This window comes from Mytilus galloprovincialis, chromosome 3, assembly GCF_965363235.1.
Source record: "Mytilus galloprovincialis chromosome 3, xbMytGall1.hap1.1, whole genome shotgun sequence".
Classification (NCBI taxonomy): domain Eukaryota; kingdom Metazoa; phylum Mollusca; class Bivalvia; order Mytilida; family Mytilidae; genus Mytilus; species Mytilus galloprovincialis.
The window spans coordinates 1601482-1627221 of NC_134840.1; the positions used below are offsets into that span (position 1 = coordinate 1601482).

Sequence of the window (25740 nt, forward strand, 5' to 3'; positions counted from 1 at the left end):
TAAAAAAGGGAAGTGTCTTGTAATGCTAATACGCGTACTGAATCCGCATATGATGACTAAGAGATTGATTCATGTCACTATTTTATGAATACTTGAGCAATTGTGTGTCGCTTTTAAAAGTTATATAAGGATCATGACTGATTTTGAATTACAACATTAGAAAATTGGCATTGCATTGTATAATTTTTCATCCTTCCCTTAAAAAATTAATGAGTTAAAAACACTGTTTCAGCGCTTGAATTTTTTTTTTTTTCAAAGATAGAAAAAATATTGAAATAATTTGATAAACTGGTGTTTTATACTTTAGAAAATAATTCTGTAATATACTATAGTGAAATACTATACACAATATGAAAGTTTATGGATGTGAAAAGGTCAAGGCCACTTCTTATTTTGCTACTGTATGTCTTAAATGGAAAAAAATCAGAAGGTTCCAAATCAACGCCATTTTGTAATAGCAGCTTTTCATATAAGTAGTCAAATTTGTCGTTTTAACATCTTTTATATCATATGCTTATGATTGAATCGTTTTTGTAGCATTCTATTGAATAAATATCAGAATATTTCTCCTTTTTGTCCTTGTGGTTGAAATGTTGATATTTTTAGGTCTGACCTTTGACCTCAATTTCACAAAATTGTGACCACTCTGGATTTTTACGACCCAATTTTTCTTATTGTACACGTTTTCCTCTGTCCATCGATATATAATTTAGATGTGTGTTCTTCCGGACCATTAAAGTTTTGAAAAATGAACTCTGGTTGCAGTACTATAAGGAGATGTGAGGTATGCAATTCAAGTCAATCATATCAACCCAACAATTACAAAGTTTCTAATGTCACACTGTCCCTACATATATGTATCTTCATATCGGTCTTTTTTTGGGTATATTAGTTGGACGGTAATTCAATTTGTCAAAAACTACAAATGAAAAAACAAAACTTTACTGAATAATCTGTGTCTGTATTTATTTTTCAAAATCCAGTAGAAACGCAGATGGAAGTAAAGTCAAGCGAAAGAGTTTCGTATATAAAATATTAGCTCATTAGTTATAGCAAGAAAATTAGAAATGAATAGATAATGAATAAATAATTAATTAATTAATTAATTGATAAATAAATAAATAAATAAATAAATTGAAATTTAAAAAATAAATAAATAAGGAGATATGAGGTATGCTAATCAAGGCAATGAGATAAACCCAACAATTAAGAAGCATTCACGAAGTTTGCAGTGTCACAATGATATGTATTATATATATATTCATATCTGTCATTTAGTCACTGATTCATATCTATCTGTAAGTGACTATTTTTTTAGTATTTATCTTTAAGAAGTTAAATTGTTAATTATAGTGGCAATTGTTAATCAACATCAATTTATACATCTTCAAAATATTATCCGACATACAATATGCACATCGTCTATTGTACTAATAAGTCAGTTTTTACTTTCAATTCAACTATAAGTGACTATCTTTGTATATATTTATAAATGACTATTTTGTTTAATTATAATATGTATTACTCGTTCAAATCAAATTGGACGATACACAAGTCAAACTAACTTATAGTCGTCTGATTTGTCCCATAGGTGAGGGGAATCCACAAACTGTTTATTTAACTACTTACTAATGTAGTATAAAAGCATAGAATGTACATTTATATGGTTCTGGCACACCAAAACTGGTATTTGCCGTCTAAAGTCCTAGTAAAAATGAAAGAACATTAGAAATAGCTGCGAATTAGTTACAATGAAACGAATATTTAATCGTCATCTGTATTTATTTTTTAGAATTAAGTAGGAGCACAGATGGTAAGTTAATTTAAATGAAAGAGATTTGTTTATAGATTATTTACTCATGAGATATGAAAACAAGAATATTGTATCTCAATGAATTAAAGAACACATAAATTATTGAATTAAATTAATTAATTAATAAACAGACAAAAAATCATGAAAGAAAAAAAATAATACAAACTAAAGTGAATAATTAAAAAAAATAACAATAAATAAATAAGGAGATGTGAGGTATGCAATTCAAGTCAAGCAGACCAACTCAACAACTACAAAGAATTCACGAAGTTTCCAATGTCACAATGTTCCCACATATATGTATCTTCATATCTGTCTTTTTTAGGGGGTATATTAGTTGGACGTTAATTCAATTTGTCAAAAACTACAGATAAAATAACAAAACTTTACCCAGATAATAATCTGTGTCTGTATATTTATTTTTAAATTCAATAGAAACGCAGATGGTAAGTAAAGTCAAGCGAAAGAGTTTCGTATATAAAATATTAGCTCATTAGTTATAACAAGAAAATTAAAAATGAATAAATGATAAATAATAAATTAATTAATTAATTGATCAATAAATAAATTAATTAAGATTTAAAAAATAAATAAATAAGGAGATATGAGGTATGCTAATCAAGGCAATGAGATAAACCAAACAAAAAAAAAGCATTCATGAAGTTTACAGTGACACAAAGATATGTGTTATATATATATTCATATCTGTTTTTAAATGACTGATTCATATCTATCTGTAAGTGACTATTTTATTAGTATTTATCTTTAAGAAGTTATATTGTTAATTATAGTGGCAATTGTTAATCAACATCAATTTATACATCTTCAAAATATTATCCGACATACAATATGCACATCGTCTATTGGACTAATAAGTCAGATTTTACTTTCAATTCAACTATAAGTGACTATCTTTGTACATATTTATAAATGACTATTTTGTTTAATTATAATATGTATTACTCGCTCAAATCAAATTGGACGATACACAAGTCAAACTAACTTATAATCGTCTGATTTGTCCCATAGGTGAGGGGAATCCCCAAACTGTTTATTTAACTACTTACTAATGTAGTATAAAAGCATAGAATGTTCATTCATATGGTTCTGGCACACCAAAACTGGTATTTGCCGTCTAAAGTCCTAGTAAAAATGAAAGAACATTAGAAATAGCTGCGAATTAGTTACAATGAAACGAATATTTAATCGTCATCTGTATTTATTTTTTTAGGATTAAGAAGGAGCACAGATGGTAAGTCAATTTAAATGAAAGATATTTGTTTATAGATTATTTACTCATGAGATGTGATAATAAGAATATTGTATCTCAATTAATTAAAGAACACATAAATTATTGAATTAAATTAATAAATTAATAAACAGATAAAAAATAATGAAAGAAAACATTTAATAAATTAAAACACATTTCCAAACCACACTGTTTAGGAGGACTAAAAATGAAAAATATTGAAAACTACATAAAAGGTCTTAAGAAAACATGGATAAGAAGAATTAATAGAAACAATTCAAAACTAGGGAAACTATTCCTCGTTTTAGAAAATTTGAGTTTTTGGGAAATGCAGTTTCTTGGTCCTTATAAAAAGTTAAATAATCCATTTTGGAAAGAATTATTTGATGCTTGGCAAGATCTTAAACATGAACAAAATAACTCTCAGATTAACACATGCTTTATGGAAGAATGATGGAATAAAGATTTTTAACCATTCAATTTTATATAAAGATAGGGCTAAAAAAGGGTTTGGCTGATCAATGACTTGTAACAAGAAGGTGAAAGTTTTTTGACTTTTGATAAAGACTTTAATAAAAGAGGGACGAAAGATACCAAAGGGACAGTCAAACTCATAAATCTAAAACAAACTGACAACGCCATGGCTAAAAATGAAAAAGACAAACAAACAACAGCACACACGACACAACATAGAAAACTAAAGAATAAACAACATGAACCCCATCTCAGGTGCTCCGGACGGGTAAGCAGATCCTGCTCCACATGCGGCACCCGTCGTGTTGCTTATGTGATAACAAATCCGGTAAATAGTCTAATTCGGTATACAATATTAAAACTAATTTTCTCACAAATCAAGGCCTTATTTCGGCAATAAAAAAGTATTTAAAAGATGTCCAAATGACTTAAAGAGAAACGGTCCAGTTTAGCCCTCAGTGTTAAAGTGTTTTTTTCAAATCTCAGAAAGGTTCAAAAGATATGTATATTATTTTGAATGGTAACAAGTCAAATCCTTAACCTAAATGTGAACAAAAATGGTCATTTATTCTCAATGCAAACTTCAATTGGAAAAATATCCATGTATTGCCCTTTTATATAACAAAAATTCAAAATTGTAGTGGTTTCAATACAGAATAATACATCGAATTTAAGGCACGAATGAACTTCACTTTAAAATAAAAAATTAAAGATACAAATATTTGTAGTTTTGGGTGCGGAGGGGTCGAAACAATAGAACATATATTATGGACGTGTCCATATATATCAAAACTATGGGAAGACCTTAACTCCTGGATATTTGAGAAGACAGAAATAGAACTAACTTTAAATATTGATTTGGTTTTATTTGGTATTCTAACAAAAACAGATAAAAATGATATAAAAAACTTCATACTTCTGTTAACAAAATTCTACATTTATAGAAGCAAACTATCTATGGAAAAAACCAATATAATAGCACTAAAAAAATATTTAAAAGAAACTTATTAATAGAAAAAAATATATTCTATAGAGATTAATACATGGCCTTTCCCATATCAGCATGGGTATCATCCCGGGACCCCCATATCAGCCCGAGACGGAGTTGAGGTGCTGATATGGGTCGAGGGATGATACCCAGGCTGATATCTAAACCATCACCACTTCTCAGTCGTGAGTTTAAGGTTCATGTGGACACTTTGTCTAAAATGGCTGCATTTTCACCTCAAAATTTAGTCTGATTACAGACAAACCTATGCATCTGGGAAAGTTTCAATGCATGGCATGCCCTAGATAAGTAAATTTCAGATGCATTGTATGTTTTAGAAAACTGAAAACTTAACTGGATTTTGCAGTGCACTTTTTTTCGTCCCTGCAGTACTCTGAGTAAATTTTGACATGAAAATGCAGCCATTTCATGAGTCCTTCTGTAGCTATGTGTATTACGTAAAGTGCAATAAAATCAAAACACCAAAGGTATAATAGAGATTTGTCATTTTGTACCACAGGCACTTGTCTTAAAAAAAAATTCTTATATACGTGTTATATAAAGGTATATAGGATTTTTTTTCTGAGACAAATGCCTGCGTCTGGTACATATATACCGGAAACTTGGTTCACAAAATCGGGACTTTGTGGAAAATATAGTTAAAATCTACAACAGACTTAAAATTAAGAGATTATAAAATTTTAAACATAGTTTACTCACTTGTTTGATGTGTTAGCGTTTATTGTTTACAAAAAGTCATTTCCAACCTGTACATTCAAATGAAACTCGTGTAAGTCACTAAAGTCCAACGGATTGTGCACTTGGTGTACACATTTAAAAAAGGAGTGCCTGCTAATTTATAAATTTATTATTATTATTTTTTTTTTTTTATTATTTTTTTATTTTTTATTTATTAATATCAGTATCATATGATGTTGATGATTCAATTCCCTTTTATTAGCAAATTTAAAGTACGTGTTTGCATATCATTAACTTTATTTGTTTTATAATTCAACTTCACGCCTGGGTAGTTCTCATGATTTAAATATATAGTTTTAAAACATGTACTGTAACAAGTATATAGATTGACACGAAAATCACGTGATTGTTAAATGTGTGTAAATGTTAGCTTCTGATGTCGTCCGTGCAATGTTTTCATATCTGTATTATAGGAACTGTAAATGTAGTAAAAACATCACTTTTAGAACAGTAAATTTAATTAAGTACAGATTTTGACATACAAGAAGCAAGTATGTAAGCCCAAATAATACATACATTAAACAATTATTCATTATCATAAAAGAACAATTTATATATTTTCATATACTAATCTTTATTTGTCATATAAGTAACATTATACTTGTGACATAAACAAAAGTAAAAACAACAATAAAATAACTGAGTTGAACAGACACATTTCTATATATATATACAAGTAAAACTAACTAAGAGTCACCTGTCCTCAGCTCTAAAGGAACCTGTTTTTTTTCACTTGGTTTAAATTAGACCTTTTCAACAACTCTCGGCACCTACAGTTGAGAACGACTACAACAGGTAAAATATGAAGGGTCGTCTGAAAAATAAAAAAATAAAATAATCATTATTGATTTTATTGCTTTCATTGACAATGGTACAACTTTCCTACAGAGTCCAAATAACATGTATTTTTTAATTTATTATAAGGAAAATGATGGACTTTAAGTCACATTCATCGTTTTTGACGTTTAGCTTCTAGCTGTCCTGGTGTAATTTGAAAATTAAGAAAAAAAAAAGAATGTTTTATTTTAGATGATATTTGATTAAAAATTAATATGTATGTTGACAAGGACGGCACATGTTTCCACAATGTCTGCTAGTGTTGGCCTTGGTGCCTCCATTATAAACTCAATACTTTGAATCTTTTAAATTCACCAATTTGGTGCTCCACTTGAATTCTGTATTCACCAATCACTGCTTAAATGTTGTAACATTGAAACGAGGGGCCAATTATATTTTTTTCATTATCCATCTAGGAAAAATAATCAACTCTGACAAGATATCTTGCAATGGAGAAGTCCATTGTTGATAAAAAAAAAAAAAAAAAAAAAGCAACGATGTGATATTTTCCTTCGACCTTAAAAATCAATATGTGATTATCCCTCCAGAAATTGAATATGTACACCAAGTGAAGATCGGTGGAAAAACACCAAGTTTGTCGTATTCACAATTGTGATATTGACGGACGGTCCAGTAATCATTTTTCATTAATTTTGAAAAAAAATTCATAAAAGCTTTTACACCAATAAATTACTCGTTATTTGCAGGCGAAACATATTTGGTGAAAGACTCACATAATCATAAAATTGAAGAGAAAGTGGGTTATGATGCAGAATGATTGCAGTATTGTTTAATCAATTCAACACGAAATGTCGTTCAAATACTTACGAAATAAGAATATTATATGACAGAGACATATATTTATTTATTTATTTATTTGGTTGATATATATTCTTAAGCTATATACACTTGGGTTAAGCTGATGACCGTTACTGCATTCACGGTCATCCCAAGATGTCGGATGAAAAATAAGGTCAGTTTCTGTATTGTCTGTTAAAGGGTTTTTATATCTTTGTCTTTACAAAGAATTCATTGGTACGATGTAATGTTATAAAAGATTCACACGGGAATTACAAATTGCTACCGAGAAATGTGCATGAAACTGGAAATTGGATTTGAAAACATCGCTAAGATGACCGTAAATCATCACCAAAATATTTTCAAGATGACCGTAACATATGACGAGGATGACCGTGATTGGTAAAGAGATGACCATAATTTGAAAAGGATGACTGTAATTTATAAAGAATAAAAGTATTTAAAGTTTTAAAGGATGACAATCAATTAAAGGAAATATTCGTATTTGTATAACCTTCTTATACGACGCAAAATTAAAAAAAAAATGGTCGTATATTGGTATCCGTCGTCGTCAGTGTCGTCCGAAGATGGATGGTTTCCAGATAATAACTTTAGTATAAGTAAATAGAAATCAATAAAATTAACACAAAGTTTATAACCACAAAAGGTAGGTTGGGGTTATGGTCCTAAAGGTTTAGAAATTAGGGAAGAAAAGGGCCCAAAAGTAGGCATTTTCCAGTTTCAGGACATTAAGTTTCAATTGCTCTGAAATTGTACCACAATGTTCAATACCATTAGAAGAAGGTTGTCTTTTACTGGGTTCAGGGGCAAACAGTCTAGGAATTAAGACAAAAAAGGGACAAAAACGAGCATTTTTCTAGTTTCCGGACAATAACTTGTGTATAACAGTATGGATCTCTCTGACATTGTACCACAAGGTTCCATATAAGAAAGGGAAGGCCGGGATTCAGTTTGGGATTAATTTCCCCGAACATTTAGGAATAAGGGGCCAACAAGAAGCATTTTTCTCGTTTACAGGCAATAACTTGTGTTTAAGTGTATAGATCTCTCAGAAATTATGCTACAAAGATTCCTACTTCAAAGGAAAGGCTGGAATTGAGTTTTGGGGTTCTTGCTTGTTTTTTAATAAGTTGGGGGCCAAAAAATGGGCCCATATGAGCATTTTTGTAGTTTCTAGTCATAAACTTGTGTGGAAGTGTATATATCGCTCTAAAATTAGACCACAAGTTTGCATACTACAAAGGGATGGTTAGGGGGAGGGGGTTGTTATGTGTTACATATTTGTTTTTCGAGTTTTTGTATATAAATAAGGCCGTTAGTTGTCTTGTTTGAATTGTTTTACATTGTAAATTTCGGGGCCTTTTATAGCTGACTATGCGGTATGGGCTTTGCTCGTTGTTGAAGACCGTACGGTGACTTGTAGCTGTTAATTTCTGTGTCGTTTTGGTCTCTCGTGGAGAGTTGTCTCATTGGCAATCATACCACATCTTCTTTTTTTTTTTACATATATACGTTTAGATAAGTCAATTTATCAAATACGGATACGATACGTCTTTAAATGTCCCACCACTGTTAGAGGTCGGTCATTTAAAGACGTATCAACCGTATCATATCCGTTGACGTATTCGCATTTGTAGATATATACTAAAAACAGTATCTGATTCCAAGCTTTAATTTGATGTTCTTTAAATAATCCAATTGGGCGACTGATTTATCTCTAATGCAGACATTTACAAAACAATAAGAAAATATCGAGTTTTTGTGGAACATATAACACGACTTTTAAAGATATTCCAGATAGTTTGAACAGTTTACAGGCATGATAGGAGTGAATACGGTAAACTCGTGTGTTTGTGTATGAACTAGTGCTCACGTAGAACCAAATTGTAAGTTGACAAATTGAGTGAGACTCAGTACTTTTTTATTACCTTTTATGATAAAATCGCAAATGAACAATATTCAAAGTTCCTTACATGTATATAAGAAGTACATTTGATTTTTTTTTTGGTGTTTATTCATGTAAGATCTTGAAATATTTATTAACTAGATTATTAAAGGATTGTGTACGATATTCGTATACCTGTCCTACATTGGCTCCTTTTTTAGGGGATGTAAAAGTAGTTGCTAGAACACCTTAATTTTTTTTTACAAAACACCACTATTACAAATATGTAAAGTAAAATTGAGAAAGGAAATGGGGAATGTGTCAAAGCGACAACAACCCGGCCATAGAGCAGACAACAGCGGAAGGCCACCAATGGGTCTTCAATGTAGCGAGAATTCCCGCACCCGTAGGTGTCCTTCAGCTGGCCCATAACTATGTATACTAGTACAGTAATAATGGACGTCATACTAAACTCCGAATTGTACCAAGTCAGGAATATGACAGTTGTTATCCATTCGTTTGATGTGTTTGGACTTTTGATTTTGCCTTTTGAGTTTGGATTTTCCTTTTTTAATTTTCCTCGGAGTTCAGTATGTTTGTGTTTTTACTTTTTTTTTATACACAAGAAACTAATATTAAAAATCATACAAGACGAACAAAGTGTATCTTTGATTGTTTCGAAGAGATTCCAATTAGTTTCTTTTTAATGAAGCATGGTCTTATCAATAAGCTTGGGATCACATACTAATTTTTTTTTAGATATCTGCAGATGCGGATACGTTTGTAAATGACCGACATCTCTTTGTCCTATATGTGAGTGGAATCCCCAACCTGTGTATTAAACTACTTACTAATGTAGTATAAAAGCATAGAATGTTCATTCATATGGTTCTGGTACACCAAAACTGGTATTTGCCGTCTTAAGTCCTAGCAAAAATGAAAGAACATTAGAAATAGATGCGAATTAGTTACATTGTAACAAATATTTAATCGTCATCTGTATTTATGTTTTAGCATTAAGTGGGAACACAGATGGTAAGTCAATTTAAATGAAAGAGTTTTGTTTATAGATTATTAACTTATGAGATATGATAACAAGAATATTGTATCTCACTGAATTAAAGAACACATAAATTATTGAATTAAATTAATTAATTTCTAAACAGACAAAAAAAAAACATGAAAGAAAAAAAATAATACAAACTAAAGTGAATAATTAAAAAAAAATAACAATAAATAAATAAGGAGATGTGAGGTATGCAATTCAAGTCAATCAGATCAACCCAACAAGTACAAAGAATTCACGAAGTTTCCAATGTCACAATGTTCCCACATATATGTATTTTCATATCTGTCTTTTTTAGAGGGTATATTAGTTGGACGTTAATTCAATTTGTCAAAAACTACAGATAAAAAACAAAACTTTACCCAGAAAATAATCTGTCTCTGTATATCTTTTTTTGTAAAATTCAATAGAAACGTAGATGTAAGTAAAGTCAAGCGAAAGAGTTTCGTATATAAAATATTAGCTCATTAGTTATAACAAGAAAATTAAAAATGAATAAATAAGGAGATATGAAGTATGCTAATCAAGACAATGAGATAAACTTAACAAATAAAAAGCATTCATGAAGTTTACAGTGACACAAAGATATGTGTTATATATATATATATATATTCATATCTGTTTTTAAATGACTGATTCATATCTATCTGTAAGTGACTATTTTTTTTAGTATTTATCTTTAAGAAGTTATATTGTTAATTATAGTGGCAATTGTTAATCAACATCAATTTATACATCTTCAAAATATTATCCGACATACAATATGCACATCGTCTATTGGACTAATAAGTCAGTTTTTACTTTCAATTCAACTATAAGTGACTATCTTTGTACATATTTATAAATGACTATTTTGTTTAATTATAATATGTATTACTCGCTCAAATCAAATTGGACGATACACAAGTCAAACTAACTTATAGTCGTCTGATTTGTCCCATAGGTGAGAGGAATCCCCAAACTGTTTATTTAACTATTTACTAATGTAGTATAAAAGCCTAGAATGTTCATTCATATGGTTCTGGTACACCAAAACTGGTATTTGCCGTCGAAAGTCCTAGTAAAAATGAAAGAACATTAGAAATAGCTGCGAATTAGTTACAATGAAACGAATATTTAATCGTCATCTGTATTTATGTTTTTAGGATTAAGTAGGAGCACAGATGGTAAGTCAATTTAAATGAAAGAGATTTGTTTATAGATTATTAACTTATGAGATATGATAACAAGAATATTGTATCTCAATGAATTAAAGAACACATAAATTATTGAATTAAATTAATTAATTTCTAAACAGACAAAAATTCATGAAAGGAAAAAAATAATACAAACTAAAGTGAATAATTAAAAAAAAAACAATAAATAAATAAGGAGATGTGAGGTATGCAATTCAAGTCAATCAGATCAACCCAACAAGTACAAAGAATTCCAGATAATAATCTGTGTCTGTATATTTTTTTTTAAATTCAATAGAAACGTAGATGTAAGTAAAGTCAAGCGAAAGAGTTTCGTATATAAAATATTAGCTCATTAGTTATAACAAGAAAATTAAAAATGAATAAATAAGGAGATATGAGGTATGCTAATCAAAGCAATGAGATAAACCCAACAATTAAGAAGCATTCACGAAGTTTGCAGTGTCACAATGATATGTATTATATATATATTCATATCTGTCATTTAGTCACTGATTCATATCTATCTGTAAGTGACTATTTTTTTAGTATTTATCTTTAAGAAGTTAAATTGTTAATTATAGTGGCAATTGTTAATCAACATCAATTTATACATCTTCAAAATATTATCCGACATACAATATGCACATCGTCTATTGGACTAATAAGTCAGTTTTTACTTTCAATTCAACTATAAGTGACTATCTTTGTACATATTTATAAATGACTATTTTGTTTAATTATAATATGTATTACTCGCTCAAATCAAATTGGACGATACACAAGTCAAACTAACTTATAGTCGTCTGATTTGTCCCATAGGTGAGGGGAATCCCCAAACTGTTTATTTAACTACTTACTAATGTAGTATAAAAGCCTAGAATGTTCATTCATATGGTTCTGGCACACCAAAACTGGTATTTGCCGTCTAAAGTCCTAGTAAAAATGAAAGAACATTAGAAATAGCTGCGAATTAGTTACAATGAAACGAATATTTAATCGTCATCTGTATTTATCTTTTAGGATTAAGTAGGAGCACAGATGGTAAGTCAATTTAACTGAAAGAGATTTGTTTATAGATTATTAACTTATGAGATATGATAACAAGAATATTGTATCTCAATGAATTAAAGAACACATAAATTATTGAATTAAATTAATTAATTTCTAAACAGACAAAAATTCATGAAAGGAAAAAATAATACAAACTAAAGTGAATAATTAAAAAAAAAAACAATAAATAAATAAGGAGATGTGAGGTATGCAATTCAAGTCAATCAGATCAACCCAACAAGTACAAAGAATTCCAGATAATAATCTGTGTCTGTATATTTTTTTTTAAATTCAATAGAAACGTAGATGTAAGTAAAGTCAAGCGAAAGAGTTTCGTATATAAAATATTAGCTCATTAGTTATAACAAGAAAATTAAAAATGAATAAATAAGGAGATATGAGGTATGCTAATCAAAGCAATGAGATAAACCCAACAATTAAGAAGCATTCACGAAGTTTGCAGTGTCACAATGATATGTATTATATATATATTCATATCTGTCATTTAGTCACTGATTCATATCTATCTGTAAGTGACTATTTTTTTAGTATTTATCTTTAAGAAGTTAAATTGTTAATTATAGTGGCAATTGTTAATCAACATCAATTTATACATCTTCAAAATATTATCCGACATACAATATGCACATCGTCTATTGGACTAATAAGTCAGTTTTTACTTTCAATTCAACTATAAGTGACTATCTTTGTACATATTTATAAATGACTATTTTGTTTAATTATAATATGTATTACTCGCTCAAATCAAATTGGACGATACAGAAGTCAAACTAACTTATAGTCGTCTGATTTGTCCAATAGGTGAGGGGAATCCCCAAACTGTTTATTTAACTACTTACTAATGTAGTATAAAAGCCTAGAATGTTCATTCATATGGTTCTGGCACACCAAAACTGGTATTTGCCGTCTAAAGTCCTAGTAAAAATGAAAGAACATTAGAAATAGCTGCGAATTAGTTACAATGAAACGAATATTTAATCGTCATCTGTATTTATCTTTTAGGATTAAGTAGGAGCACAGATGGTAAGTCAATTTAACTGAAAGAGATTTGTTTATAGATTATTAACTTATGAGATATGATAACAAGAATATTATATCTCACTGAATTAAAGAACACATAAATTATTGAATTAAATTAATAAATTTCTAAACAGACGAAAAATCATGAAAGAATAAAAATAATACAAACTAAAGTGAATAATTAAAAAAAATAACAATAAATAAATAAGGAGATGTGAGGTATGCAATTCAAGTCAATCATATCAACTCAACAACTACAAAGAATTCACGAAGTTTCCAATTGCACAATGTCCCCCACATATATGTATCTTCATATCTGTCTTTTTTAGGGGGTATATTAGTTGGACGTTAATTCAATTTGTCAAAAACTACAGATAACATAACAAAACTTTACCCAGATAATAATCTGTGTCTGTTTATTTATTTTTAAACTCAATAGAAACGTAGATGTAAGTAAAGTCAAGCGAAAGAGTTTCGTATATAAAATATTAACTCATTAGTTATAACAAGAAAATTAAAAATGAATAAATGATAAATAATAAATTAATTAATTAATTGATCAATAAATAAATTAATTAAGATTTAAAAAATAAATAAATAAGGAGATATGAGGTATGCTAATCAAGGCAATGAGATAAACCCAACAAATAAAAAGCATTTATGAAGTTTACAGTGACACAAAGATATGTGTTATATATATATTCATATCTGTTTTTAAATGACTGATTCATATCTATCTGTAAGTGACTATAAAGTCCTAGTAAAAATGAAAGAACATTAGAAATAGCTGCGAATTAGTTACAATGAAACGAATATTTAATCGTCATCTGTATTTATTTTTTAGGATTTAGTAGGAGCACAGATGGTAAGTCAATTGAAATGAAAGATATTTGTTTATAGATTATTAACTTATGAGATATGATAACAAGAATGTTGTATCTCAATGAATTAAAGAATACATAAATTATTGAATTAAAAAACAAATAAAAAATAATGAAAGAAAAAAAATTAATAAAAAATAAAATGAATAATTAAAAAAATTACAATAAATAAATAAGCAGATGTGAGGTTTGCAATTGAAGTCAATCATATCAACCCAACAATTACGAAGAATTTACGGAGTTTCCAATATCACAATGTCCCCACATATATGTATCTTCATATCCGATATCTGTCGTTTTTGTAGGTATATTAGTTGAACGGTAATTCAATTTGTTAAAAACTACAAAAAAAAACATTACTCAGATAATTAAAAACCAATTGTTCAGAGAACAATTGAAGGTCTTTCATAATCAAAGAAATTTTGAAAAGAAGCTAGTTTCTTCAGACTGATGCAATAAATGATGGTTTTGATATGCTTGAAAGTAAACTAAAGGAGATCATATGCTACTTCCAGTTAAGTAAATGTTACTTTTGGTCTCATATGGTAGCTTCTTTCACACTGATTCCAAAAATATATAGTTTTTATATACTTTTGCCTGTAAACTAGGATATAATTCACCTCTTCCGGTTTACAAAAAGTTACTTCTAGTCTTAAGTGATAAGTGAAGGTATTTAAATTACAAAATATATCGAATCTGAGTACTTAGATATGAAAAAAGTGTAAAAAAAGCTCCTTCAGGTTTTCTAAAGGTCGCTTCCGGTTGTCACTTTTCAAGGTCATATGTCACCTTACCTTTTGTAGAAGGTCATATGGCTTTATAATGAAGTTAGTTGAAGTTATAATCAAATAACCTTATATTAAGACATTTCAGGGGCACTAACTCCAATAAGATGCCATTTAATTGTATCAGACCAAATGTAACATATCTTCATTACAATATGCACTTGTTCTTTTATATATATATCTTTTAAGACTCAGAGAAAATCTAAAAATAATGAAAAGTCAAAATTTTGAATTTGACCTTGACCTTTGACCTTGTAACCTTTGTCAAGGTCATTGCTCCACAATGTCATTGCAAAAGACCCTATGGGTCAAGGACATTTTGTTTAAGAGTTTTGCCTAAAAATGGCGTTATATAAACCATCAATGGGGATTATGCCCCTTACCCAATGGTAAAACCAATACAGTCATATGTAACAAAGTTGCCCCTTGAAGTACCAAGCATTTTTCACTATGTAAATTTTCTGTATCTATAATAATTCTAAAGTTATGGGAAATCAAAGACAAATAAAAATCTAAAATACGACCTTGACCTTTGACCTTGACCTTATTTTCATTTTTTGAGACCAAGGATCTCAAATCAAAAGACCCTAGGGCTCTATCACTTATGGTTTTCCAGTTAAAAATACATTTCAAAATTTCAAATACAAAAGGGGAAATTACTCCCATATGGAGCGTTCATATTGCTTCGGTCAAAATTGGACATATCATCCAAAGAATATAATGAGCAATTTTATAAAATAAATTTGTCGTAATATTTAACGGTTGCGAAGGAGTATTGGACACAAGGAAAACAGTGTTTGGGGAGATAACTCCTACAAAGAAAAGTATTCGGTTACACAGGGTAAATGTCAAAAGCACATAAACTGTTCGATATCATATACCAAATATCTAAGTGACTTATTGCGAAACAAATGTTTATCGCAAGAAGAAAATTAGGCGGAAAAAAAACAAAAATAATCCACAGAAAAGTGGAAAGACCTTATAATCTGTGTCTCTATTTATTTTTTAAAATTCAATAGAAACGCAGATGGTAAGGAAAGTCAAGCGAAGGAGTTTCGTATACATAATATTAGCTCATTAGTTATAAAAAGAAAATTAAAAATTAATGAATGATAAATAATAAATAAATTAATTAATTAATTGATCAATAAATAAATAAATTAATCAAAAGTTAAAAAAAAAACCCGACAATTAAAAAGCATTCACGAAGTTTGCAGTGTCACAATGATATGTATTATATATATATTCATATCTGTCTTTAAATGACTGATTCAAATCTATCTGTCAGTGACTAATGTTTTAGTATTTATCTTTAAGTAGGTAAATTGTTTATAAAAGAGGGACGAAAGACACCAAAGGGACAGTCAAACTCGTAAATCTAAAACAAACTGACAACGCCATGGCTAAAAATGAAAAAGACAAACAGAAAAACAATAGTACACATGACACAACATAGAAAACTAAAGAATAAACAACACGAACCCCACCAAAAACTAGGGGTGATCTCAGGTGCTCCGGAAGGGTAAGCAGATCCTGCTCCACATGCGGCACCCGTCGTGTTGCTTATGTGATTACAAAATTTAATCCGGTAAATAGTCTAATTCGGTAGGTCAAATTTATAATAGTGGCAATTGTTAATCAACATCAATTTATACATGTACAAAATGTTATCCGACATACAAAATGCAAATCGCCTATTGCACCAATAAGTCAGTTGTTACATTCAATTCCACTATAAGTGACTATCTGTGTACATATATTTTGTTTAGTTATAATATGTATTACTCGCTAAGATGCATAATGGACGATACACAAGTCAAACTAACTAACTCCAACCTGTGTATGAAACTACTTACTAATGTAGTATAAAAGCATAGAATGTACATTTATATGGTTCTGGTACACCAAAACTGGTATTTGCCGTCTATGGTCCTAGCAAAAATGAAAGAACATTTGAAATAGCTGCGAATTAGTTACAATGAAACGAATATTTAATCGTCATCTGTATTTATTTTTTCAGGATTAAGAAGGAGCACAGATGGTAAGTCAATTTAAATGAAAGATAATTTTTTTTAGATTATTTACTCATGAGATGTGATAATAAGAATATTGTATCTCAATTAATTAAAGAACACATAAATTATTGAATTAAATTAATAAATTAATAAACAGATAAAAAATAATGAAAGAAAACATTTAATAAATTAAAACACATTTCCAAACCACACTGTTTAGGAGGACTAAAAATGAAAAATATTGAAAACTACATAAAAGGTCTTAAGAAAACATGGATAAGAAGAATTAATAGAAACAATTCAAAACTAGGGAAACTATTCCTCGTTTTAGAAAATTTGAGTTTTTGGGATATGCAGTTTCTTGGTCCTTATAAAAAGTTAAATAATCCATTTTGAAAAGAATTATTTGATGCTTGGCAAGATCTTAAACATGTACAAAATAACTCTCAGATTAACACATGCTTTATGGAAGAATGATGGAATAAAGATTTTTAACCATTCAATTTTATATAAAGATAGGGCTAAAAAAGAGTTTGGCTGATCAATGACTTGTAACAAGAAGGTGGAAGTTTTATGACTTTTGATCACTTTAATAAAAGAGGGACGAAAGATACCAAAGGGACAGTCAAACTCATAAATCTAAAACAAACTGACAACGCCATGGCTAAAAATGAAAAAGACAAACAAACAACAGCACACACGACACAACATAGAAAACTAAAGAATAAACATCATGAACCCCATCAAAAAACTAGGGGTGATCTCAGGTGCTCCGAAAGGGTAAGCAGATCCTGCTCCACATGCGGCACCCGTCGTGTTGCTTATGTGATAACAAATCCGGTAAATAGTCTAATTCGGTATACAATATTAAAACTAATTTTCTCACAAATCAAGGCCTTATTTCGGCAATAAAAAAATATTTAAAAGATGTCCAAATGACTTAAAGAGAGAAAACGGTCCAGTTTAGCCCTCAGTGTTAAAGGTTTTTTTTCAAATCTCAGAAAGGTTCAAAAGATATGTATATTATTTTGAATGGTAACAAGTCAAATCCTAAACAAAAATGTGAACAAAAATGGTCCTTTATTCTCAATGCAAACTTCAATTGGAAAAATAACCATGTATTGCCCTTTTATATAACAAAAATTCAAAATTGTAGTGGTTTCAATACAGAATAATACATCGAATTTAAGGCACGAATGAACTTCTTTTTAAAATAAAAAATTAAAGATACAAATATTTGTAGTTTTGGGTGCGGAGGGGTCGAAACAATAGAACATATATTATGGACGTGTCCAAAACTATGGGAAGACCTTAACTCCTGGATATTTGAGAAGACAGACATAGAACTAACTTTAAATATTGATTTGGTTTTATTTGGTATTCTAACAAAAACAGATAAAAATGATATAAAAAACTTAATACTTCTGTTAACAAAATTCTACATTTATAGAAGCAAACTGTCTATGGAAAAAACCAATATAATAGCACTAAAAAAATATTTAAAAGAAACTTATTAATAGAAAAAAATATATTCTATAGAGATTAATACATGGCCTTTTCTATATCAGCATGGGTATCATCCCGGGACCCCCATATCAGCCCGAGACGGAGTTGAGGTGCTGATATGGGTCGAGGGATGATACCCAGGCTGATATCTAAACCATCACCACTTCTCAGTCGTGAGTTTAAGGTTCATGTGGACCCTTTGGCTAAAATGGCTGCATTTTCACCTCAAAATTTAGTCTGATTACAGACAAACATATGCATCTGGGAAAGTTTCAATGCATGGCATGCCCTAGATAAGTAAAATTCAGATGCATTGTATGTTTTAGAAAACTGTAAATTTAACTGGATTTTGCAGTGCACTTTTTTTCGTCCCTGCAGTACTCTTAGTAAATTTTGAGATGAAAATGCAGCCATTTCATGAGTCCTTCTGTAGCTATGTGTATTACGTAAAGTGCAATAAAATCAAAACACCAAAGGTATAATAGAGATTTGTCATTTTGTACCACAGGCACTTGTCTCAAAAAAAAATTCCTATATACGTGTTATATTAAGGTATATAGGATTTTTTTTCTGAGACAAATGCCTGCGTCTGGTACATATATACCGGAAACTTGATTCACAAAATCGGGACTTTGTGGAAAATATAGTTTAAATCTACAACAGACTTAAAATTAAGAGATTATAAAATTTTAAACATAGTTTACTCACTTGTTTGATGTGTTAGCGTTTATTGTTTACAAAAAGTCATTTCCAACCTGTACATTCAAATGAAACTTGTGTAAGTCACTAAAGTCGAACGGATTGTGCACTTGGTGTACACATTTAAAAAAGGAGTGCCTGCTAATTTATAAATTTATTATTATTTTTTTTGTTTTTTTATTATTTTTTTATTTTTTATTTATTGATATCAGTATCATATGATGTTGATGATTCAATTCCCTTTTATTAGCAAATTTAAAGTACGTGTTTGCATATCATTAACTTTATTTGTTTTATAATTCAACTTCACGCCTGGGTAGTTCTAATGATTTAAATATATAGTTTTAAAACATGTACTGTAACAAGTATATAGATTGACACGAAAATCACGTGATTGTTAAATGTGTGTAAATGTTAGCTTCTGATGTCGTCCGTGCAATGTTTTCATATCTGTATTATAGGAACTGTAAATATAGTAGAAACATCACTTTTAGAACAGTAAATATAATTAAGTACAGATTTTGACATGCAAGAAGCAAGTATGTAAGCACAAATAATACATACATTAAACAATTATTCATTATCATAAAAGAACAATTTATATATTTTCATATACTAATTTTTATTTGTCATATAAGTAACATTATACTTGTGACATAAACAAAAGTAAAAACAACAATAAAATAACTGAGTTGAACAGACACATTTCTATATATATACAAGTAAAACTAACTAAGAGTCACCTGTCCTCAGCTCTAAAGGAACCTGTTTTTTTTCACTTGGTTTAGACCTTTTCAACAACTCTCGGCACCTACAGTTGAGAACGACTACAACAGGTAAAGTATGAAGGGTCGTCTGAAAAATAAAAAAATAAAATAATCATTATTGATTTTATTGCTTTCATTGACAATGGTACAACTTTCCTACAGAGTCCAAATAACATGGATTTTTTAATTTATTATAAAGAAAATGATGGACTTTAAGTCACATTCATTGTTTTTGACGTTTAGCTTCTAGCTGTCCTGGTGTAATTTGAAAATTAAGAAAAAAAAAGAATGTTTTATTTTAGAAGATATTTGATTAAAAATTAATATGTATGTTGACAAGGACGGCACATGTTTCCACAATGTCTGCTAGTGTTGGCCTTGGTGCCTCCATAATAAACTCAATACTTTGAATCTTTTAAATTCACCAATTTGGTGCTCCACTTGAATTCTGTATTCACCAATCACTGCTTAAATGTTGTAACATTGAAACGAGGGGCCAATTATATTTTTTTCATTATCCATCTAGGAAAAATAATCAACTCTGACAAGATATCTTGCAATGGAGAAGTCCATTGTTGATAAAAAAAAAAAAAAAAAAAAAAAAAGCAACGATGTGATATTTTCCTTCGACCTTAAAAATCAATATGTGATTATCCCTCCAGAAATTGAATATGTACACCAAGTGAAGATCGGTGGAAAAACACCAAGTTGGTCGTATTCACAAGTGTGATATTGACGGACGGTCCAGTAATCATTTTTCATTCATTTTGAAAAAAAATTAATAAAAGCTTTTACACCAATAAATTACTCGTTATTTGTATGCGAAACATATTTGGTGAAAGACTCACATACTCATAAAATTGAAGAGAAAGTGGGTTATGATGCAGAATGATTGCAGTATTGTTTAATCAATTCAACACGAAATGTCGTTCAAATACTTACGAAATAAGAATATTATATGACAGAGACATATATTTATTTATTTATTTATTTGGTTGATATATATTCTTAAGCTATATACACTGGGGTTAAGCTGATGACCGTTACTGCATTCACGGTCATCCCAAGATGTCGGATGAAAAATAAGGTCAGTTTCTGTATTGTCTGTTAAAGGGTTTCTATATCTTTTTCTTTACAAAGCATTCATTGGTACGATGTAATGTTATAAAAGATTCACACGGGAATTACAAATTGCTACCGAGAAATGTGCATGAAACTGGAAATTGGATTTGAAAACATCGCTAAGATGACCGTAAATCATCACCAAAATATTTTCAAGATGACCGTAACATATGACGAGGATGACCGTGATTGGTAAACAGATGACCATAATTTGAAAAGGATGACTGTAATTTATAAAGAATGAAAGTATTTAAAGTTTTAAAGGATGACAATCAATTAAAGGAAATATTCGTATTTGTATAACCTTCATATACGACGCAAAATTTAAAAAAAAAATTGGTCGTATATTGGTATCCGTCGTCGTCAGTGTCGTCCGAAGATGGATGGTTTCCAGATAATAACTTTAGTATAAGTAAATAGAAATCAATAAAATTAACACAAAGTTTATAACCACAAAAGGTAGGTTGGGGTTATGGTCCTAAAGGTTTAGAAATTAGGGAACAAAAGGGCCCAAAAGTAGGCATTTTCCAGTTTCAGGACATTAAGTTTCAATTGCTCTGAAATTGTACCACAATGTTTAATACCATCAGAAGAAGGTTGTCTTTTACTGGGTTCAGGGGCAAACAGTCTAGGAATTAAGACAAAAAAGGGACAAAAACGAGCATTTTTCTAGTTTCCGGACAATAACTTGTGTATAACTGTATGGATCTCTCTGACATTGTACCACAAGGTTCCATATAAGAAAGGGAAGGCCGGGATTCAGTTTGGGATTAATTTCCCCGAACATTTGGGAATAAGGGGCCAAAAAGAAGCATTTTTCTAGTTTACAGGCAATAACTTGTGTTTAAGTGTATAGATCTCTCAAAAATTATACTACAAAGATTCCTACTTCAAAGGAAAGGCTGGAATTGAGTTTTGGGGTTCTTGCTCCAAGGTGTTTTTTAATAAGTTGGGGGCCAAAAAATGGGCCCATATGAGCATTTTAGTAGTTTCTAGTCATAAACTTGGGTGGAAGTGTATATATCGCTCTAAAATTAGACCACAAGTTTGCATACTACAAAGTGATGGTTAGGGGGAGGGGGTTGTTATGTGTTACATATTTGTTTTTCGAGTTTTTGTATATAAATAAGGCCGTTAGTTGTCTTGTTTGAATTGTTTTACATTGTAAATTTCGGGGCCTTTTATAGCTGACTATGCGGTATGAGCTTTGCCCGTTGTTGAAGACCGTACGGTGACTTGTAGCTGTTAATTTCTGTGTCGTTTTGGTCTCTCGTGGAGAGTTGTCTCATTGGCAATCATACCACATCTTCTTTTTTTACATATATACGTTTAGATAAGTCAATTTATCAAATACGGATACGATACGTTTTTAAATGTCCCACCACTGTTAGAGGTCGGTCATTTAAAGACGTATCAGCCGTATCATATCCGTTGACGTATCCGCATTTGTAGATATATACTAAAAAACAGTATGTGATTACAAGCTTTAATTTGATGTTCTTTAAATAATCCAATTGGGCGACTGATTTATCTCTAATGCAGATATTTACAAAACAATAAGAAAATATCGAGTTTTTGTGGAACATATAACCCGACTTTTAAAGATATTCCAGATAGTTTGAACAGTTTACAGGCATGATAGGAGTGAATACGGTAAACTCGTGTGTTTGTGTATGAACTAGTGCTCACGTAGAACCAAATTGTAAGTTGACAAATTGAGTGATACTCAGTACTTTTTTATTACCTTTTATGATAAAATCGCAAATAAACAATATTCAAAGTTCCTTACATGTATATAAGAAGTGCATTTGATTTTTTTTTTGGTGTTTATTCATGTAAGATCTTGAAATATTTATTAACTAGATTATTAAAGGATTGTGTACGATATTCGTATACCTGTCCTACATTGGCTCCTTTTTTAGGGGATGTAAAAGTAGTTGCTTGAAAACCTTAATTTCTTTTTACAAAACACCACTATTATAAATATGTAAAGTAAAATTGAGAAAGGAAATGGGGAATGTGTCAAAGCGACAACAACCCGGCCATAGAGCATACAACAGCCGAAGTTTACCAATGGGTCTTCAATGTAGCGAGAATTCCCGCACCCGTAGGTGTCCTTCAGCTGGCCCCTAAAAATATGTATACTAGTACAGTGTTAATGGACGTCATACTAAACTCCGAATTGTACCAAGTCATGAATATGACAGTTGTTATCAATTCGTTTGATGTGTTTGGACTTTTGATTTTGCCTTTTGATTTTAGATTTTCCTTTTTTAATTTTCCTCGGAGTTCGGTATTTTTGTGTTTTTACTTTTTTTATATACACAAGAAACTAATATTAAAAATCATACAAGACGAACAAAGTGTATCTTTGATTGTTTCGAAGAGATTCCAATTAGTTTTTTTTTAATGAAGCATCGTCTTATCAATAAGCTCGGGATCACATACTAATTTTTTTTTAGATATCTGCAGATGCGGATACGTCAAAGTATGCGATACGGTTGATACGTTTGTAAATGACCGACATCTATTTGTCCTATATGTGAGTGGAATCCCCAACCTGTGTATTAAACTACTTACTAATGTAGTATAAAAGCATAGAATGTTCTTTCATATGGTTCTGGTACACCAAAACTGGTATTTGCCGTCTTAAGTCCTAGCAAAAATGAAAGAACATAAGAAATAGATGCGAATTAGTTACATTGTAACAAATATTTAATCGTCATCTGTATTTATGTTTTAGCATTAAGTGGGAACACAGAAGGTAAGTCAATTTAAATGAAAGAGTTTTGTTTATAGATTATTTATTTATGAGATCTGATAACAAGAATATTGTATCTCACTGAATTAAAGAACACATAGATTATTGAATTAAATTAATTAATTTCTAAACAGACAAAAAATCATGAAAGAAAAAAAATAATACAAACTAAAGTGAATAATTAAAAAAAATAACAATAAATAAATAAGGAGATGTGAGGTATGCAATTCAAGTCAATCATATCAACCCAACAACATTGTGACATTGGAAACCCCAAGTTTCCAATGTCACAATGTTCCCACATATATGTATCTTCATATCTGTCTTTTTTAGGGGGTATATTAGTTGGACGTTAATTCAATTTGTCAAAAACTACAGATAAAATAACAAAACTTTACCCAGATAATAATCTGTATCTGTATATTTTTTTTTTTAAATTCAATAGAAACGTAGATGTAAGTTAAGTCAAGCGAAAGAGTTCCGTATATAAAATATTAGCTCATTAGTTATAACAAGAAAATTAAAAATGAATAAATAAGGAGATATGAGGTATGCTAATCAAGGCAATGAGATAAACCCAACAAATAAAAAGCATTCATGAAGTTTACAGTGACACAAAGATATGTGTTATATATATATTCATATCTGTTTTTAAATGACTGATTCATATCTATCTGTAAGTGACTAATGTTTTAGTATTTATCTTTAAGAAGTTATATTGTTAATTATAGTGGCAATTGTTAATCAACATCAATTTATACATCTTCAAAATATTATCCGACATACAATATGCACATCGTCTATTGGACTAATAAGTCAGTTTTTACTTTCAATTCAACTATAAGTGACTATCTTTGTACATATTTATAAATGACTATTTTGTTTAATTATAATATGTATTACTCGCTCAAATCAAATTGGACGATACACAAGTCAAACTATCTTTTATATCTGGGCGTCACTTGTAAGTCCTGTGTGGACAAGGCGCGTTTTTGGCGTATTGTATTTTAAACCTGATGCTTTTTGTTATCTATTAATCATGTTTTTTTGTCTAATATGTTCTCCTATTTATTTGTATTGTAGTCCTGTAATATTATGTTGTCATTTGAATGTTATATTTAACTTTGCCATTAAAGTGCAAGGTTTGGCATGCCACAAAACCAGGTTCAACCCACCACTTTTATTCCCCTTTAAAAGTGTCCTGTACCAAGTCAGGAAGATGGCCAGTGTTATATTATTGTTCGTTTCTGTGTGTGTTGCATTTCAACGTTGAGTCGTTTGTGTTTTCTCTTATTTTTGAGATATTGAGATAAGACGTGGCACGGTACTTGTCTATCCCAAATTCATGTATTTGGTTTTCATGTTATATTTGTTATTCTCGTGGTGTTTTGTCTGATGCTTGGTCCGTTTCTGTGTGTGTTACGTTTCGGTGTTATGTCGTTGTTCTCCTCTTATATTTAATGCGTTTCCCTCGGTTTTAGTTTGCTACTCCGATTTTGTTTTTTGTCCATGGATTTATGAGTTTTGAACAGCGGTATACTACTGTTGTCTTTATTTATAGTCGTCTGATTTGTCCCATAGGTGAGGGGAATCCCCAAACTGTTTATTTAACTACTTACTAATGTAGTATAAAAGCCTAGAATGTTCATTAATATGGTTCTGGTACACCAAAACTGGTATTTGCCGTCTAAAGTCCTAGTAAAAATGAAAGAACATTAGAAATAGCTGCGAATTAGTTACAATAAAACGAATATTTAATCGTCATCTGTATTTATTTTTTAGCATTAAGTAGGATCGCAGAAGGTAAGTCAATTTAAATGAAAGATATGTGTTTATCGATTTTTTATTTATGAAATCTTTTAACAAGAATATTGCATCTCAATGAATTAAAGAACACATAAATTATTAAATTAAATTAATTAATTAATAAACAGATAAAAAAAAATGAAAGAAAAAAAATGATAAGAAATAAAGTGAATAATTTAAAAAATAACAATAAATAAATAAGGAGATGTGAGGTATGCAATTCAAGTCAATCATATCAC

The 25740-nt window shown here is 29.8% G+C and overlaps 1 protein-coding gene across 6 annotated transcripts in view; it reads left to right on the forward strand.

Moving 5' to 3' along the window:
• Nucleotides 1–25740, forward strand: part of LOC143066910 (uncharacterized) — an 86290-nt gene that overhangs the window by 39239 nt on the left and 21311 nt on the right. Inside the window, exons 4-13 of one of the 6 annotated variants that reach the window (XM_076239743.1) lie at nt 1793–1813; nt 3045–3065; nt 9839–9859; nt 11036–11056; nt 12089–12109; nt 13142–13162; nt 14004–14024; nt 16846–16866; nt 23678–23698; nt 25478–25498. In XM_076239743.1, coding sequence (XP_076095858.1) covers nt 1793–1813; nt 3045–3065; nt 9839–9859; nt 11036–11056; nt 12089–12109; nt 13142–13162; nt 14004–14024; nt 16846–16866; nt 23678–23698; nt 25478–25498 — 210 coding nt within the window. The remainder of the gene's footprint in view (nt 1–1792; nt 1814–3044; nt 3066–9838; nt 9860–11035; nt 11057–12088; nt 12110–13141; nt 13163–14003; nt 14025–16845; nt 16867–23677; nt 23699–25477; nt 25499–25740) is intronic. The other 5 variants (XM_076239745.1, XM_076239744.1, XM_076239749.1 and 2 more) reach the window with 5 other exon arrangements.